The 20,242-nt window shown below is 41.2% G+C and overlaps 1 protein-coding gene across 2 annotated transcripts in view; it reads left to right on the top strand.

Annotated features, from left to right (window-relative positions):
• Window positions 1-20,242, top strand: part of Msh3 (mutS homolog 3) — a 148,921-nt gene that overhangs the window by 45,483 nt on the left and 83,196 nt on the right. For both annotated transcript variants that reach the window (XM_028760190.1, XM_028760189.1), the window contains exons 9-10: window positions 9,777-9,889; window positions 12,505-12,619. In XM_028760190.1, coding sequence (XP_028616023.1) covers window positions 9,777-9,889; window positions 12,505-12,619 — 228 coding nt within the window. The remainder of the gene's footprint in view (window positions 1-9,776; window positions 9,890-12,504; window positions 12,620-20,242) is intronic.

Here is a 20,242-nt window from a genome sequence, read left to right as displayed (position 1 = left end):
CATGTGTGGTGGACTGCATTGTGGCCTTTCACACATTTCTTGGTTCTTGTTTATCCCCTTCTCCTGCCCCACTCGTCTGCGTCGATCCTCTCTCTCGCTGATCCTTTCCCTCTGACCCTCTGCCCTCCTCTGCTCTCAGGTCACATGTATTCTGTCACCTCCCCTTTTTCCCTGTTCCCCCAGCCCTGAAGATCTCTCCATCCCTTGTTGCCATGATCCTGTTCACAATCTACACACACGTGCACGTGCACACTCCTACCCCCTACCCCTGAGCCTCCACTGGTTTTACTATGCTAGAAGCATGCAGTGCTTGTCTCTCGGAGCCTGGTCTATTTTGTTTAACATAATGATATTCAGGTACATCTGTTTTCTGGGGAATGCCATGATTTCATTTTTCTTGACAGTTGAGTAAAATCTCATTACGTATATGGACCACATTTTCTTTATGCTTTCGTCTGTTGATAAAGGGCTAGGCTGGCCTTGTTTCCTAACTATAGTCAACAGTGTCCCAGGTGCAGATGGAAGTGCAGGTATTCCTGGGGTAGGACTTCAGATTCTCTGAATATCCCAGGAGTGGTGTAGTGTGTACACAGTAGTTCAGTTTTACAAACCACCATACTGATGCCACCACAGTGGCTGCCACAGTTCCCGTACCCACCAGCAGCATCCGAGGGGTCCCCTTTCCCCATATCTTTGCTAGCACTTGTCAGTTATTTTCTAGGTGTTGGCCGTTCTGATGGAATCTTAAAGCAGTTTTAATTTTTATTTTTCTGATGACTAAGTCTATTGAATACTTTTAAATATTTATTACTAGTTTATTCTTTTTTAGAGTTGTTAATTCAGTTTATAGCTATTTAATGATTGTAAGATCAGCTAGTTTTGGTGTTCCTTATGTATTCTAGATAGTAAGCTATAGTCTGATGTATAGTTGGCTTGAAGATTAGCTTTTATCAACTTGACACAAAACTCAACCCAGGAAGAAGGAATCACAGTTGAGGAACTGGGGCCATCGCATTGACCTGTGGGTGTGTCTTTGGAGCATTTTCTTGATTAATGCTGATGTGAGGAGGGCCCAGCCCATTGTGGGTGGTGCTGCCTGTGGCAGATGAGGCTGAATAAGAAGGGTAGCTGAGCCAGCCAAGGGAAGTAGGTCAATAATCAGTGTTCCACCACAGTCTACTTCTTAGTTCTTGTGTCTGACCTCCTGCCTTGACTTTCCTCAGTGGTGGACTAAACTGAAATAAACCCTTTCCTCACCAAGTCGCTTGGTGTTTGGGATTTATCACAGCAACAGAGGGCAAAGCAGGGCAGTTGGGAACAGCTCTCCCATTTTGTAGGCCTTCGCTTCACTCTGTGTTTGTCTCCTCTGCTGTGGGGAAGCCTTTCAGTTGCGTTTCAGTTTCATGTCTACCATCTGTGACTAGCTTCTTCTACTTAACATACTTTTTCTGTTATAATATGTGTAAGTACATGAATACTTTTTACTAGCAAGTAATGGTCTCTTGTATACTATATGATAGACTCAGATTTTTGCTGTTTTTCATAATAAATAGTATGGATATGTGTCTTCCTCTAGGTAAATAGCTAGGAATGTAAGTTATGGGCCCTGGTAATTTTATCCCTTGCTTTATTAAAGGGTCTAATGCTGTCCTCAGTGTCAGGCATCCCCTGTGGGTCTTGTGGGTTTGGATTCTGTCATCACTTTTATTTATGGCCACTTCTTAGCTTTCTTCATTTCCTGTTGACAAATTCACTTTCAGCATCTGCGTATAAACTAGTACAGCTGTTAAAGGAGGAGTGTTTCCAAATCTGTACTGTCTCTCAGTCTTTCTTCTGGTTTACTGATGTATTTGGCAGGAAACAGTGTGTATCTTTATGATGTGTAACGAGACATGTTGATACACTGTGACATGATACAACAGATGCCCACACCCATCACTTGACACTCTCACCTGTTTGATGATATGTAACTGGTCACTCTTGGACATTAGAGCTGCAGAGCATGTTCATATTTCAAAGTGGAACCAATGTTTGTTCAGCTATCACCTCCCTGTTCAACCTGTCCCCTCCTCTGACAACCACCATGCAGTCTTGGCTTTTTTAAGTTCAGCTCTTACAGATGGCGCTGTAACCGAGACTATGCAGTGCTTGTCTTCTGCCTGACTCCACTCACTTATATGGCACTCAGAGGTCTGTCTATGTTCTTGCTCGTCACAGAATTCCCCTTTTCTCTCATCTTGCTAATATTACATGGTATGTTTTCCTTCTTTTTCTTCTTCTGTTGGTAAGTTCAGATTGATTCTGTGTCTTGGCTGTTGGAAATAGTCTACCATGAACTTGGAAGGACAGATGTATCTTTGAGACACAGACGTCATTTCCTAGAAAATTCACCCAGAAGTGGGGTTGCTAGATCAGAGCATAATTCTAGGCTTAGTTTTTGAGGAACCTGTTCTCCATGGTGTCTGCCTGAACTTTCCTCCCTGTCTTTGTTTAGTACCTCTTTTCCTATATTACCACTGACATTTTTTTTTTTTAAAAATCTAGTGTTATGGTTTTGACTTGTTAAAAGTCAGACATTTTTTTGACTCTTGACTTCCCTGATGATTAGTGAGGCTAAGAATGTTTCCATACACTTGTTGGTCATTTGTATTTTGGGTGTTAGGAAATACCTGTTCTGGTTTCTTACAAAAAGAAATACTTCTTCTTTGTTGAATTCCAGAAATCTGGTTACTGTTTTCTTGCTGTTGAGTTGTTCGAGGGTTTTTTTTAATTATAGTACTTCTACATTCTGAGTGATGATGAACATTGGTAGTTAGGAGAGAAAGGATTCTGAATACAGTAAAAAGTAGACTTCTGAAAGAAAGGCTCGGTCAGATTGGAAGTATATGTGTTTTATTTGAAAGAAACTGAAGATATGGTTCAAATATAGAAAACAAGACAGTACTGCTAAAGAGACCGGCTCTGGGTCAGGTCAGTGTGTAATCAGTGCCAACATCTTTCCAGAAGGTCAGGTATGGCGTTCAGGGTGACCATGGCCCTAACTTTCCTTGCTGCCATCCCCCTGTAGTTTCATTATGTGTATTTCTTGTTGATCCTTCCATCTGGCTTTATTTTGAAAGCCTTGTCCACCTACAGATTCCTTCCCTCCCACCGCTTGCTCTATACCCTCTTATTTGCTGAAGAAACATAGTTGATTTTCCCAAGTTTTCCAGAGCCTGGGTCTCAATGGCTATGCCATAAAGTCTAACTTGCTTCTCAGTATTTTCTGAATTTGTAGTTGAATTAAGCTGCTTAATAAGATTCAGGTGCTTTTATTTGGGGGGTTCTTTTGGAGAAAGAGTGAGAGGACGTCATATGTTATATTTCTCACTAGGTGGCATATGACTGTCTCTACATAGGAACTCAATAGTTCCTAACATGAGCTGCCAATGAACTATCCACTTTTTAAAGTGGGTACCTGGCTTTAAACGTATCTAGTGTGGCTTAATGCAATATGTTTGCTTCTCAGTGTGTTTCTTCCTCATGCTCAGATTGGCCCTTAATTAGGTAATGAGGGCTCTTGAAGTTGGTTTCTGAGTCATTTGTCATGACTCTACTATTAGCTTTTTTGCTAATACATAACAAGATACTTTAGGTCACCATCCTGTCTTGTCATTATCTTATCCTAATTCTGAAGTTAGTCACTTCTTCAATAGCTATAGTTTATAGTGGGAAGAGATACCTGAAAACACAGTCTACGTTCCAAGAAGTTCCTTAGTCACAGAATTAGTCATTATTTCTATGTCTTTGTAGAAGACACATACATATGTAACAAATAAACCACATAAAGAACATATAAAAATACTTCAAATTCTAATTTGGGACTAACAGTTTTCCATGTAGGGTCTTCAGCCTTGCTTTTTGTCTCTCCATTTCCCTGTGTGGAGGATTCTTATGTAAGTAGTTAGTTCTGTTATTACAATGTCTGATTCTTGATTTTCCTAAGTTTTACATTTTCAGAGGAGTAACTCTGATGTGACCATCACTAATATGGATTCCTGAGAAAAGCTGAACTTGCTGCCTGTGCTCTCTCATGTCTGCCCTGTGTGTTTGCTTTGTTGGAGTGTGGGCTCTCCTCTCTCCCCTCACATCGGTCTGCCTTGGTGGAGCAGGCGACGCTCCGCCATGTCTCTCATGGCAGTGCCTCTGTCATGCTGCGTCTTCAAGGCTTGATTCTGTGAACAAATGCATATTAAATTCTCACCACTGATTCTTAAGTCTGGTATCTCAGTCATACTGTTGTCTGAACTTCATTGTCTAAGTCAGTGGCTCGTAGACATCAGTGTACATGCATTCACCTGGAGGTCTGTGAGTGCTCCTGCTGGGTATTTGGCCAGCTGTCAGATGACATCATGGATTTAAGTTTCCCATCAGGAGGCATGCAATTGCCTTTTCTTTTGAGCTGATTCCTGACTTCCTAGTGATGAACTAGTTTCACTCTTTAAAGTGTTGTTTGTGAACATCTGGATTTTAACATTTCTGACGTTTAGGCCACAATCTGAGACATAATGTTTGGGTGGTGCCTGCTGCATCTGTTTTTTCGGTGCTTGTTTTTTGAGACGGAATTCCATGTTGCTGAGGATGACCTTGTACTCCCAATTCTCTGAAGTGCTGGGAATGCAAACATGTTGCAACCATGCCAACAGATTCTACATTTCCACTATGTTCCGGGTAGTAGGGTTTCAGTGTTGTATCTTGGGAGCACCTTTTCTATGTTTCGATCACCTGCCCTATTTTCTGGGTTTATTATTATTATTCAGTATTTTACAGCTGTTTTCCCTTCATTTTGAGTTGGCCTTTGGTTTTCATTTTCTACGTAGGCTATTATCTGTGGGACCTGTTTTTCTTAGTGTTTTTCTGTTGCCTTTCCCCTCCTGGGTTACTTATTTTCCATTTTATTAGGATTATCTGAATTCTGACAGCTTATTTCTGAGGATTTTTTTCTTCTTTCTTCAAGCTTGTTATCCCAGCACTAGGGAGACTGAGGCAGGAGGATAAATGGTAGTTTTGGGTAAGCTTGGGTATGTAGCAAATACCAGGTGAGCCAGGGCAGCCATAGTGAGACCTTGTCTCCAAAACAAAACAAAACAAAACAAAACAACCATTAGCTTGTTTTTGTAGTGTTTTTTTTTAAATTAAGTTCTAGGTTTTCTTACTTTTATGGAGATTTGACTTTTAATTTTTTCTTCATTCTGCTATTATCTGTAGATATGCTTTTTTGCTTTTTGTCCTTGCAATAACTTGTCTAGAAATTGACCTTGGTTTTTTATTAGTTGTTTTTATATGAGATTCATTTTCCTGAGTTCTTAGAAGAGAATTATAGATGAAAGTGGCTTTTCTAACTTGACAGTTGTCTTAGTGTTTTACGGCTGTGAACAGACACCATGGCCAAGGCCTCTTATAAGGACAACATTTAATCGGAGCTGGCTCACAGGTTGAGAGGTTCAGTCCATTTTCAAGGTGGGAGCATGGCAGCATCCAGGCAGATGTGGAGCTGGAGGAGCTGAGAGTTCTACATCTTTTTCTGAAGGCAGCTAGGAGAAGACTGGCTTCCAGGCAGCTAGGACGAGGGTCTAAAAGCCCATGCCTACTGTAACACACCTACTCCAGCAAGGACACACCCACTCCAACAAAGCCATACCCCCAAATAGTGCCACTCCCTGGGCCAAGCATATTCAACCCACCATAACAGTAGCAGTCATGTTTGTTTTATCTTAAGGTGTCATCATAACTAGCCCAATTCAAGTATCTTAAATACAGAGTGTGGACTGTGGCGTCTGTGCTCTCACATACCCACCGCCTAGTCCAGCTGTTGAACCCTGTCAAATGCATGAAGTCTCTTTGAAGTTGTCCCTGCCATTGGCCCTAACAATTAACAATTTTTTATCCATCTTTTTTTTTTTTGTTTTGCTAGAATTTCGCACACAGGGAATCTTATAGTGTGTCGTCTTTGGTTTCATGTCTGACTTAGCATAGTTACTTTCCTGCATATTGTTAACTATTTAAAGCCGTGGCAGCTCACTTGTTACCTTGACTCTTGTCTGCTGTCTGCTTACTTTGGATTCTGTTAATGCAAGTATCTCTTCAGTGTGAGATTCTGTTTCCAGGGAGTGCCTGGGTGGCTAGCGAGATGATCCACTTGTAAACCGAGGATTCACGTTAGACCCCAGAACCCATGTTTTAAAAGCTCCATATGGTGTTTACTTGCTAACCCAGCACTGGGGAGGCAGAGACAGGAGGGTCCCTGTGTTGTGCTGGCGACTCAGCTTAACTTAGTGTGGGAGCTCCAAGCCAATGAGAGACCTTGTCTCAAAAACAGTGTGGGCAGCATCCCTGAGGAAGGATATGTGAGGTTGACCTCAGTCTGTCACAGACACATGCACATACATACATGTACACTTGTGTACACACACAAACACACACCCACACACACACCCACACACACACCCTTCCCCTATGAGTCCTTTGGCAGTTCTATCAGTTTCTAGATCTTAGATGTTTCTGGTCCCTCCACATCTTACAGTAGTCTGTGTGTGCTCGAGGTCAGTTGTCCACACCTTACAGTAGACTGTGTGTGCTCGCGGTCAGTTGTCCACACCTTGCAGTAGACTGTGCTCGAGATCAGTTGTCCACACCTTGCGGTAGACTGTGTGTGCTCATGGTCAGTTGGTTCTACTACTCCAGCCTGTGCTTCAGCGCCTCACTTCTTGCTGTGTTTGCAGTGAGTGTGGTTGCTGTTTGGTGCCAGATGCTTTGGTGTTTCTGTCTGTTTCCCTCATGGCTGCAGGCAGTGTATCAATTTTACTGCTACTCATTCCACTAGCTTGCATTTGGGATTCTTAAGGATACTGTGCAGTTATAGTGTATTATTTGTAGGTAGCCAGTCTGTTCTCTGTTTTCATGGCAGTATTTGAATAGATGTAAAAATGGTGTGTATGGTTATACTTTTTACAAAGTTATATTTTTAAAGACTATTTTCTAAGCAAAAATTGATCAGTAATGTTTTTGATTAAGAAAAATAACAAAATTGTTACAATGATTTCTTGAATTTGTAAAGTGAGTTGTCTTTCTACCAGTGTACCGAAGGGAGGTGTCTTCTCTGTACCCTCATTTATGTCTATTTATGCATTGTCTGTTGTTTTAGATTATAAACTAAAATAAGAACCTGAGTGATGCGTGCATGTGCCCACAGAAGAGATGATATCTTTGTGGTTCTTTTTGTGAATAGCAATAAGAATAAGTGAGCTGTGTCTTTCTCAGTCATGAGCCTTCTGTCTAGGACTCACCTCATCTGCTCAGCACAGTGTACCAAGCATCAGGCTGCTGTTTAATTAGGACTTTTAAGCCTGACCTTACACGTTCTTTATTCACAAGAAACGTCTTAAAAGTAGAAAGGTAGGAGTCTCCTGTAGCTTGGTGCTGGGGATCATATCAAGAATTTCCTTAAATTTTAGGTAGAGACCAAGAAAGGCTGCATAAAGAGCAAAAGCAGAGAGCTGAGAGACTTTCTAGTGTGTCACAATACTGGTGTCCATGGTCTGGGTTTGTAAGTACCTCTGCAGTCTTAGAGCACTGGATTTCTATACCAGGCAGATGCTGGAGCAGCTGATGGTATCCCCCTCTGCTGCCTAGTGCCTCTTATGTCAGCCGTTCTGACTTTACCTGTCTAGACCAGTGTATCTAACTTTAGTGCACGTGAGAATTTTTTGATGCTGGGCTCTGCATCATCTGTATGTACTGGGAAAAAGCGGAGGCAAAGGAATGTCGAACCTCCTTGGATTATAATAGCATGTTATTGTTGAATATGAAAGATGTAAATAGGCCGGGCGGTGGTGGCGCACACCTTTAATCCCAGCACTTGGGAGGCAAGCGGATTTCTGAGTTCAAGGCCAGCCTGGTCTACAGAGTGAGTTCCAGGACAGCCAGGGCTATAAAGAGAAACCTTGTCTCGAATAACCAAAAAAAAAAAATAAAAGATGTAAATAGAAAGTACCACCTTTAATAGTGAACATTCCTGCTAAGGTAACATTTCTTTCTAAATCAGTTATTTTATATCCAGTCAAAAATGTCAGTAAAGTTTTTTGTGGAACTGGGTAAGGTGAACTGGAAACTTGTAAGGATCATCAGAGAATAGACAAGCTTTTGGAGAGCAAGTTACAGTCTCTTAGCGACCCAGACAATACAGCATAGAAATAGACCCTGTAGTGGAAGATACAGATGAACAGATACATCAGTGCAGTGAATTGATTTTTTTCATATTTATTTTTCCTTTTTATTTAACACTCTCTCATACATTACATCTTGACTCCAGTTCCCCCCCACCCCCACCTCTCCTCTGAAAAGAGCAGGTCTTCAGGGGAGGGAATTGAAACAGGGTCGCACCTAGAGGGATGTGAACTAGGTAGTGAAGGAATGTCATGAGTTGGTCGATCAAGATGGAGTGCTCTTAGACCATATTTGATTGTTAATAGTTATGTAAAGTCAAATCGTGTTTATAACTTCATGCCATCTACAAAAATAAGTTCAAGAAAATCATATTTGAAAACCAAGTATCAATTTTAGTAGCACATATAAGATTTAATGGACTACTTAGATGCATTTCCAAGTAAATAAAGTATGCCTTTGTAAATCTTAAAAGTGTAGCATTGTGCCCCAAAGCAAGCTGCGCAGACTTAGTAAGATAGCACTCAGGAAGTTGAAGTGAGTGCCAGTATTCCATGCTGCAGAGCCTAAGAGAACACTGAGTGCACGATTGTGTTTGTATCCTAAGGTGCTAGATAAATGTGACTGGGGCAACAGTTGCATCTGATATTTTACTATTTTCAAATAAAAGTGTTTGAACATAGTACAAATGAATTGTTAATGCTGAGTGCACATCAGGCACTGGGGAAAAGGTTGAATAAACTGCAGCACCTATAGACTGTGAGACGTCTTCCACCCTTTAAAAGAATAAGTTGTAGACAAGGCATTATACAGCAGAGATTTTAAAGAAATACTATGTAGCGAAACAAGTTGTGATATAGTGGCATCTCCTTGTCTTATAATACAGTAAAGAATAGATTATGTGAGTATGTGGTATGTGTTTGTGTCTGATCAGATAAACAGTAAAGACTGGAGGGTCTGTCTGGGCTGTGAGGGTATGAGCAGCCATCTAGTGATGGGAGAAAGATGGAAGATGAGGAGGAGGGAGTCAGGGAAAATGGGAACTGTCCTGTTCAGCATGGGTAGTGAGATTTTGTTTATTAATAGAAACCTTTATTCGTATCGTAAAGGGCTCCATAACTATTTTGTTTAAGAGCAAGGACTGACCTGAGGGGAACTGACTGTATACCTGACTAGTGGCTGGGGTGACCCTGGACTTCGTAAAAAGTCAGTGAGGCAGAGCTGCGTCCCCATCAAAGAATGAACTCTTCAATGTTTCGTTTGCTATAATTTCTAAACAACTTATGTGGTCACATTAAAATGCTTTAAATTTTTTTTTCTGTTAATATTTATACTTCAGTTGCTTTTAGTTTCAATTGGTTCTTTTTAATATTCACTATGAAGTTGTCATAGAGTGCTAGGTGCTCTAAAATGCCAGTAGATAAAAGTTGAGCTTACTCTCTCTATTCTCAACTGTGCTGAAGACAGTAAGAAATGAGTCTGCCTTTTGTTGTTGTTATTCAAGACTGACGCCTTAATGTAGGTAATTCAAGATAATGGGGAATCTCTTCAAATTTCCGTTTTTCTCTTTTCAGTGTGCAGGATGACAGAATTCGAGTAGAAAGGATGAATAATACTTACTTTGAATACAGCCATGCTTTCCAGACAGTTACGGAGTTTTATGCCAGAGAGAGAGTTGACAGCCAGGGTAAGTGTTTTATTCACATTAACCATATGCCTTCAATTGTACTGATGCCAGGTGTGGATAAAGGCACGAGTATGGCTCTCAGTTTGCTTACAAGTAGGAATGGGAGTGTCCTAGGGCACAACTCCTGTTCTTGGGCTTGTATGGAATGCCACGGGAACTGGGCCTGTTTGGTACATGTATGTTCACCCAGCGCTGAGAAGGCTGAGGCAGGGGGATTTCTAGTGTTAGCCTAGCTGGGTTAGTGGGCAAAGCCCCCTCTCAGTAGAAGAGAACAAAACCTCGGCAGCATGAGAGCAGCACTGTAGAGCCTCTCTGACTGTTCTGTCTCCTGCTGGCTAGACAGATGCTCTTCAGTGAAGGTGCAGGTGACCACCCCTTTGTCTTTGGTGGGGTCTAGCGTTTTAGAAGGTTGGTTACCTGAATTATAATGCCAGCACATTAGTGAGCAGATTCAATATGTGTGGTAAACATTACTTGTTTAACAATTCACATTGACTGTCACATCGTAGGGTACGAAGTGTGTGAACTTTTGTTCCTGTCAGTCTAGGTTCTGTCAGCGTCAGTTGCAGGGGTGGCAAGGTGAAAAGGCACTTCCTGGTCTCTCAGGACAAACCTGTCCTCTCTGTGCCACATGCTATGGAATACTTACCATCAGCCCTGTCACCTGGGTGTCATGTCTAGTTTCATATGCCTTTAAGTCCCATTTAATGAATGTCAGAGGCTGTATCCCTCTTGCGAAGGCAGCATGGCCTAGCATCAAGAGTTCATCGTCAGCTCAGTTAAACACATCCTAAGACATCACAATTGTTTCTGGGCCTCAGACTAACTGACAGGTTGTGGGATGGAAAGGGGCCTACCTACTGAGTATGCGTCCTTTTAGTGTGAGCCGTGCTCACAGCAGCCTTTAGGGAAGTCCATGGCATCAGTGGGGCTGAAGTTTTCTTTCTCTAGGTGACAGCTTGTATTTGAGGGACAGAGTCTCATCTGTGGGTGTGAGTTGCCCTGGTTTAGGGGTTCCATACCTCTCAGGAATCTTTTGATGTAGTCTCTGGAGGAACTTGCCAGATTGTAAGAGTCAGGGCACTCAGGGAAGGTGAGCACTCTGGATCTGAGTATGTTTCTTTCTAAGCTAGATTTAACTCATTGTCTAAAAGGAGTTCTTACTGGAGATGCTGCTATCTCCACTTGGACAGTTTCCATGGAAACAGAACTAGGAGGAGAAGGGTTGTTCTTCAGTTCTTATACCCTTAGTCTGTGGCTCTCACCTTCCTAATGCCAAGACCCTTTTTTAATGCAGTTCCTCATGTAGTGGTGACCCCCAACCATAAAAATTACATTCATTGCTACTTTACAACTGTAATTTTACTGTTGCTATAAATCATAAATATCTGTTTTCTGATGGTCTTAGGTGACCTTCCAAAAGGATTGTTAAACCCCCTAAGGCATTGAGACCCACAGATTGAGAACTACTGCCCTAGGATTGTGAATAGTTTAAGTTATGAAGCATTACTGATGGACAAAGGGCATTTTGTAATCCTTTTTAATGTCTGTAAAAAAAATGTCAAACAACACAGTTGCATATATAGAAAAATAAAGCTGTTTCTGCCCTTGTCACTTGGCTATCAGTGGGTGATCATTGACAGTTTGGCCTCATCTGGAAGGATTGTCTCATGAGTGAACCTGCCTGAGTCTGTGTGGCATTCACGGTTAGTGTGTTAGGTGGTGATAAACACTAAGCAGAGAGTGAGGCAGAGAAAAGGGTTGAATTTTTAATAGGTTGGCAATGGAAGTCGTGCTGAGAGGATGGCATGTGACAGAAGGAGGAGTTGGGAGCAATGGTCTTCCCCACAGAGGCAAAGTGATGGAAGCTTACAGGGCACAATACTGGGCTAGGTAAAGGGTAGGAGGAGTCTGCTCCGGGGAACTGAGGAAGAGCACGAGGAACAGGCTTATCATGGAAGAGATGGAAGCCCACTCCTGTGGAGGGTGTTGGATAATTTGTCTAATCATTTCATATCCACGTTAAAAGAATTCTTTGGTTGCATTAAGAATGCCTGATGGGTGCAGAATGGAGCAGATGACTGGATGGAAAGCTGTTGTAATATATTCATGGGCAGGGGTGAGGGTGATTGCACACTGCTCTGTCAAGCCTGGAGCAGTGTGCTGTGGACAGCCTTCATGTTAGCCAACATAGCTGTCAGTCATTCTTTCAAAGTAGACATACCATAATCTGGATTTACTAACGTTTATTTCATCTTTATCCTGTGGATGTTTATTTAGGTGGATTATAGTTTGTTTTTGTTTTTTTTACTATTGCAAACCAGTTTGTCAATTCACCTTCTTGCATACACATCTTTGATATATGGCTAAGAGTATTTATAGTCAAAGTATTTAATATTTTTCTGATTTAAAAAAAATATGTTACTTTTCAAAAATGATTCAGTCTATCAAGAAATGTTTTTTCCCCATGCTGTAAGTTTTTTGTAATCACAGCTTAGTTCCCAAATGCAAGCTTGGTATACATGATAGAAATGATTATTTTTATAGATGAATTTTGCTTAAATATGTATTTTTTTTTATAAGTGATACCATTGAGATCTGTATTCTGTTTTTAGGCTCTCAGAGTCTCTCTGGTGTCATTAACTTGGAGAAGCCTGTGATCTGCGCCTTGGCTGCCATAATAAGGTACCTCAAGGAATTTAACCTGGAACGGATGCTATCCAAACCCGAGTAAGTAATGTTGCAAAGATCTAAAAAAAAAAAAAAAAAAAAAAAAAAAAAGTCTGGAGGAGAATTATAGTTAAAGTATTTTAAAATTTAATTACATTTTAAATTTTGACAATTTAAAATATTTTTGAAACCTCAAAGCCCACCCCATACTTCCTCCAACAAGGCCACACCTTCTGTTCTTCTAATCTTTGAACAGTTCTGCTCCCTGAGACTAAGCATTCAAATATGTGAGCCTTCGGGTCCGTTTTCATTCAAACTGCCACAGTGGGGATTATATACATCAGAGACTTGCCACTAGGCTACAAGGATGAACTGCTTGGTACTGTTGCTGAAATAATGAAAGTAACTATTAACTAAACTGCCAAATTGTGTTTGTTGTGGATAAACGGTACATCATTCTCACTACAGAACTGTATTTCTTATAACCTGATTAAGAACTAGTGTTACAAAGGACGCAGGAATTTTCACCTTTTTGGGAGGTTGGGGCACACCTCAGAGTTCAAGTACTTGCCACTCAAGTAATGGGACCAGGAGTTCAGATTCTCAGATCTGCTAGCAGTGCTGATGTCAGCTCACCTGCTGGCACATGAGACCAGCCATAGCAGAGAGCTCTGGGTTTGACTGAGAGACTCAGCCTCAGAGTAAGGCGGAGGAGGGACCTGGGAAGATCCTGAAATCAACCTTGGGTCTCCACACACATGTGCTCACTCGACTGCCTGCACACATGCACTCACATACATGTAAACATGTTACACACTCGCAGAGCACACATGCATGCACATGAAATGGAGAAAAGACAAAAAAAATTAAAAAGCTTCAAATTTTCTTATTCTTTGTTTCCATGATTTCTTAGACCACAAAGTTGGTGATAATTTCAGACCTAGTAATTGACATTATAGGAAAATGCCATCTTAATAACCAGGGTGCAAGCAAAGGCAGTGGGTAATTCTCTTGCCTTTCTGTATACCTCCTTCACCAGCTTGTTGGTGTTCTGTCAAGAGTCATTGCTGTATGAGTAAGCACCTCCCATTCTGCAGAGGGAGTGAACAGGGAGGAGCTAGCTCAGTGAAATGCCATTATCTGAAGTTTGTGTTATTCAAAAGGTTACTGGGGAGACTGAAAGAAAAGCAGCTTCCTTGGGAATCTTGTATTTTAGTGTGTGTTTTAATAAAATAGTTCATCAGTTCTCTGGAAACAGTTTTCTGTTATTTAAGCCACTTAAATACCCACCAACAGTGAAGTATTATATCCCATATATAGGGTAATGTATAACCATGAAAATGACCGTGTGGTCAGCATTAAAATCTTTATTGACAGTGTATCAAGCAAAAAATCAGGCTGGGCAAAGGAAATGCAGGCTTTTATATAAAGTTAAAAACTTCTAGAACAGGACAAAACAAAACATATTTTTTAGAAGTGAGAAACACATAGAAATGATGGACAGTTTCAGAACAGTGATCCCTCCGCTCCTCATGAACAAGGTGTGGCGGAGGAGGTAGTATAGTGGGGTTGTATTTGATTTAGTTTTAAATCGATGTATTAGATTATTCTATACACATGCAGTAGTGACTTCATCATTTTGCCTAACATACCTGAAAGAACAGCGCACAGGAAGAAAGATTACCTTGGCTCACAGTCGGAGAGTTGTCAGTCTGTCACAGTGGGGAGGGTGTGATGGAGCAGTTCATATCATGGCACTGGGAGGCACAGGAGGAGTGGAGAAGGGGCCTGAATGAGTGATGTAGGACTTCCAGCAGCCCACCTTCTCCCTGTACACCTAATGCATCCCATTATGAACACATGCAGGGGTTAACACATCCAGGTCACTAGGCCAGAGCTTTCCTGAGCTAGCCTTTGGGAAGTACCATTGCAGATTCTCGCACAGGTGCCTAAGTATTTCTCAGTTCAGTCAGATTGACAACTAAGATTAACTATTACATGATTTAATGTGACTGAGAGGTTTTATTTTTAGAAAGCTTTAAAGCCTAGGATTATATTTCATTGGGTTCTAAAAAGATTCAGAGTTGGGCAATGATGCACACCTTGAATCCCAGCACTTGGGAGGCAGAGGCAGGTGAATCTCTTGAGTTCCAGGACAGCCAGAAAGAACTATATAGAGAAACCTTGTTTTGTTTTGTTTTTTTAAAAGAAGAAGGAGAAGAAAGGAAAGAAAGAGAGGTCCACTTGTGTAGCTGATGCTTAAATTGGTGACAGGGCACCTACTGTCTGACTTTTGCATGGCAGGAGCCTGGGAATGAGGGAGGCAAATGTTTTAAAGCAGGCTATGCTGTCTTTAGGAGAAGATAAAGGGTCACGCCCTCTCATTTACTTAGAAGTAAGAACAGCTCCAAGTCATAAAACACTAACATTCTTTGTGTGCTAAACTTTGAAAAGCTTCATTTTGAATTCTGTAAGGGCAAATCTTTTGATTAAATTGAGGGACACTGAGCTTTGTCTTTGTATATTTGTGGTGGTAGTGTGACATTTTCTCTGTACATACTTGGAGGTGCCTTTGTAAAATGGTCAGGGAGCTAGCTCTGGTAGTGACTTAGTGTACATCAAATTATTTGCCTTTTCAATGACTCCATAGACTCAAAGACAAAAAAGATATAAAGAGCTTCAAAGTGACAGTCTTTTCTTGTGTATACCCCAACAGCACTCCCCATAGACAGACAGTAAAGACGGTATTAAAGTGAAAGAGAGATGATTTATCTCAAAATTGCTGAAATGCCATTAGAAACCAAGATTCATACATAAAGACGGTGACCAAACCGGTACTGTCTTGCCTGAATATGAACTGTAAGTTCCACAGGAGGCTCTCAGCTTCCCTCTGGAGCTAATCCTGGAAGTGCAGTTCTACATATCCTATGCGTTGGAAAAGGAGAGTTCCCTAAGGAAGAACAGAGACTCTCCTGGACATAAAATCCAGTTGTGTTTCTTTACAGTTGTGTTTTTTTACAATCTTACGCTGCTGAACATGGGAACTTTCTCTTTAAGAGCTGTGGTTTCAGAGAAAAATTAATTGAAATTTGTGTTGTTTAGCAAAGGCTTTTACAGATGATGTGTCATAGAGACCTTGATCTGCATGCACTGAACAGTCATCATACACTTTCAACAGTTTTGGGTGGTACAAGAAAAATACACTGTATTAGCAGTTGTTTATAAGCATAGATGAAATGGAGTTTTGTTAAATAATACAGTTTTTGAAGTTACAGAATTGTTTTAAGAATTGAAGTAGGGTTGTTCTAGATCTAGAGAGTGTAGTAGTGTACAGAGACTGATGTTAGAGAGTAGTTATGATAGTTTGGATGCTGAATGTCCCCAAAGGGCCAGTGAGGCAGATGATCAAGGATGTACCCAGAAGAAGATCCTGGGGTCCTGGCTCCTTCCTGTCTTTGTCATTGCTTCCTGGTCATGCTGTACCACCTGGGTACAGACCCAAATGTCATGAACCTGTGTGACTATGTGCTGATGGCTCTGAAACTGTGAGCCAATCTCAACCTTTAATACTTAAAAATAGGTATTTTCTCCCAATGGCGTAAAGCTGTCCACCACAGTTAGAACAGAATTAAATCAAGTACTAACCTATGAAATCCTGAAGGAATTGGCTTTTTTTTTTACTGTTGGAAAATGCATTTGTTTCCATTTTTGGTAGCTCTTGTTAAGATTTGTTTGGTTAGAACTGCAAGTAGAATATGAATGACTAACAACAAGTAAAGTCTATATTCTGAAAACTGTGGATATTGATGAAAGGAATGAAAGAGTCCCCAGATAAAGTGGAAAGACATCCCAGGTTCAGGGTCTGGGAGACAGTACCACTGGGATCAGCTCCCTAGGGGTTTATACGCTCACTGCACTGGGTGTCAGAGTCCACACGGATTTTGTTAGTGGCTGTAGCAGTCTGCACGCCCACCTGTAGCGTAGACAGGATTCTCCTACATCCTCACCAGCACTTGGCATTACTCGTTTTTGTTATCTTAGCCTTCTGACTGGAGTGATGAAATCTCAAAGTAGTTTTAATTTGTATTGCCCTGATTGTTAAGCACTTTACTTGTAATTCAGGCTGGACTGGAACTCTGAGATCCTCCTGCCCCTGCCTCCTGTGTGCTGGGATAAAAGGTGTGAGCTGCGACTGAGAGGCTGAAAGGTATTTCTTGTCCCCCTTCTCTTCTTTTGAGAGCTTTGTTTACATGAAACATCTGCTGCTTTTTGATTGGGTTTTCTTGATACTTTGTATTCGAGTTCTTGGAAACCATTTTTCCCCACTCCACGGACTTCCTCTATGAACCTGATAGAGGTCTCTGGAGCTCCGTGTAGGCCTTTATTCTACTCTTGAATAGGTTTATTGGTGGCATCAAGAGAGTGTCACAGTTAGGTGTCTACTTAATTATGAACCAAGTAAGAATGAAGAAAGTACAATGAAACTGAGGTATTATTCTACTGTGCAACATAACATTCATAAATTATCAACTGTCCCAAATTTAGATATATGATGAATTGATTCACTCTAAACCCACCGAGATCTTGTGCTCATTCATGTGTCACATGGCAGAATGTTTTGATTTTCGTTTCTAATTTGAAGTAATATTTGAATAGGCTCTCTGCAGCTGTCAACACTCAGGTCAGGTATGTGTCTACTACTCTAAGGAAAGATCAGCCTCTTTTGTTGTTCCAGTATGTAGAGTGGAAGTTATAGAGCCCCCACACTTCCTCAGCAAGCTTTGCCAAGGTTATTTTCTCCTCTTATAAAGCTTGAGAACAACAAACACCCTGTGTATTTTTGTTGCTGAAATATTAATGAATTCTTTCCCCACATGACTTAAGATTTCTGTCTAGATTCGTACTGTATGAGCTCTGGCCAGGCATTGCCTATGAGGTTCATATCAAAGCACACAGACTTTGGCATCTTCCATGACTATAAATAATTCAGAATTCCTTGAATATTTAGACTAGTGATCAAATACTATATACAGTTGAGTACCCAGGGATGCTGGCAGATTGACTCTTCTATCCAAAATATAGAGAATTCTCCATGGAAACAGGCAGCGGCAAGAAGGAAATTTCTTTTGTGGAAGCCCCACTCCCAAGTTTTTACCACCTTCAAATTCTGGAAATTTCCAGAGCACAGCGAGTCCTCAATGCTGCTTAGAATTTATGTCCTTTAGGAGTCTAGTTGAGGATTGTCCATTGGTCGATATCTTATTTAAGTCAGTGGAGGTGTCAGCTTAAAGAAACATCTCTCTACTGCATCTGATTTGAAATTTAGATTTCTTGTTCAGTTAGGATATAAGAAAAACAGTGACAAAAAGCCCGTGGCCAACCAGCCAAACAAAACTGCATCTTAATGCATCAAAAGACGTTGGCGCCTGTGACTAAAGGTCACAGGACCTTCTCAGTGGAGGTTGAGGATTATGAACTAACACAGCCAGTCTGCCAGTTCACCTACTGGCTTCTTTTTTTCATATTGTTGATATTGAAAGCCTCCAAGAGTTATGTGCAGATAGCACCTCTAGATCTCCTTTCCAATCCCATGTTCAAGGTAGCATATTGGTCCAGACAAGATTCTGCCACGCCCGTAGATACTTCTTGGCAGGTAGACACGCAGAAAGCACTACAAGTTTCCAGTTCTTTGCTGTCTTTATCTTCTGACAACACTTGACTTAAGTGGTTCCCTTTGTGTTAGACAGTAGGAGCAGCATCTCCCTGTTAGTGGCAGGCCAGCTGGGGGACCAGAGCTTCTCCACTCCTACCCTCAGACATCACATCGGGGGTGTAGACTTTGGGCTCCTGGGGTTATTATACTGCTCTTGTGAAGATGTGGGCAGCTGAGGAATATTTCTGAATCATCAACACATTTTCACTCTCTCCTTCCCCAGTACAGAATTATTTCCTGTACTTTGTGTTAAGCAATGATTCTTTCATAGTCTTTCTCATTTCAACAACATAACCTCAGATTCAAGTCATCAGTTTCTTCCTCGTCAGTGTGGTACTATTGCAGGCGAGACTCTCAGGAGGTGGTGAGGCCATTTCGTGCTACTGTAAAAGGCTTGTGGACCCACCAACGGCACTATCTATGAGGAGCAGGCCCTTGTAGACTCTCGATTGGTTGGCTCCTTGATCTTTGGCTTCCAGGCCCCAGCAGTACATTTCTCTGTTTTATAGATAGCCAAGCCTGAGCTATTCTGTTATAGTAGTGGGCAAGACTAAAGCACCTATTTTGGATCTGTGTTTGATTCAGGCACCCACATGTTAATTGGTCGTTTCCAGGATGTAGTCAGTTAAAGCTGTCAGGAACAGGAATCATCAGACTCAGTTTCTAAACAAACAAGTAGCTGGTTAGCTACCGACTCAGAATCCAGGCTGCCAGCTCTTCTGATTTCGATCTTTGACTATGAGTTTATGTGAATGCCTGTTAGCTATACAGTCAGTCACACACTACGTAATGGACTCTTCCTGTGAATGAGGTTTGTACTTCATAACTGGGCCACTGGGCCTCATGCTTCATAGGCACATTTAGGACCTTCTGACTCAAGCCTAAGGCCATTGTCCTTTAGGAAGATGGTGGCCATTCACTAAGCATCTGTGCTTTGCTGCACACTGTGTCAAAGATCACACCTTCATGTGAGAAGATGACTGTGGTGCTTGAACTCATAACCCTTGCCGTCAAGGAGACTAGATCCATTAAGGATGATGCAGTTGCAATCCAGATGAATGTATCTCAAGAAATTAACAGCTATGAGGAGAGCAAAAAGGCTGCACATATGTATTGTCAGCTTTTAGGGTTGTCACCCACTGATCATTAATGAGTTGTCACTTTGTGAAAGGCAGAATACATCTGTCATAGGTCAAGTGCTCCTAGAATGTGGTAAGCTACTTTTCTTTTCCAGGGCTTTTGGCCTTGATTGGAGGAGTCTTCTAGAAACAAAGAGGTCCCTTCAGGAGCCCCACTGCCTTGGGCTCTACATTCTCTGTATTTCTAGGTGAGGTTTGTTTCTATAGATGGCTGAGGAAATGAGTTTTATATGGATGTCCCTGCCCTAGAAGTTCTGCTAGGATGTGATTGGAAGGCGAGTACATTCCTTTTGTGTCGTTTAATGACCCAGCATTCCTTTCCTCCCTTAAAAGTAAGCCATCAGTAGTGAGGCATGGTGGCATGTGTCTGTAATCACAGCTTTTGGGTGACAGAGGCAGGAGGATCACAAATTTTAGTCCAGGTTGGGCTAAATAGTGAGATTGGTATGAAAAAACCAAAGCAAGCAGGCAATTCATCAATTTCTATCTAATGATGCTGGGTTAGCTGACAAGAGAAATTAGTAATGTGTTGATGATACTTCTTTAGAATTGTACATACGCTTTCAAATCAATAATCAAGGACAATTTAAAATTAGTAAATTTTTCTGGGAGTTGCAGGAATATAAGGAGTGTATGAATTCCAGCTGTGTTTAAGGAAATCACTTTTGCTACTTTCTGTTCTATACTCACTGGACATTATTGACTACAGAGTAAGTAACAATTGTTGCATACATTGGAATGTTTGGTAAAAGATTTTTACATTTTTACCAAGATGAGCTCATTCTAGAAGATACAGAAGGCCTTAAGTGTGTTGACAGATTTTTGTAGCTA

Source organism: Grammomys surdaster, unplaced genomic scaffold, assembly GCF_004785775.1.
Source record: "Grammomys surdaster isolate TR1022 unplaced genomic scaffold, NIH_TR_1.0 126391, whole genome shotgun sequence".
Classification (NCBI taxonomy): domain Eukaryota; kingdom Metazoa; phylum Chordata; class Mammalia; order Rodentia; family Muridae; genus Grammomys; species Grammomys surdaster.
The sequence above is the reverse complement of the archived record's forward strand: the minus strand, read 5'-3'. Positions and strand labels throughout refer to the sequence as shown.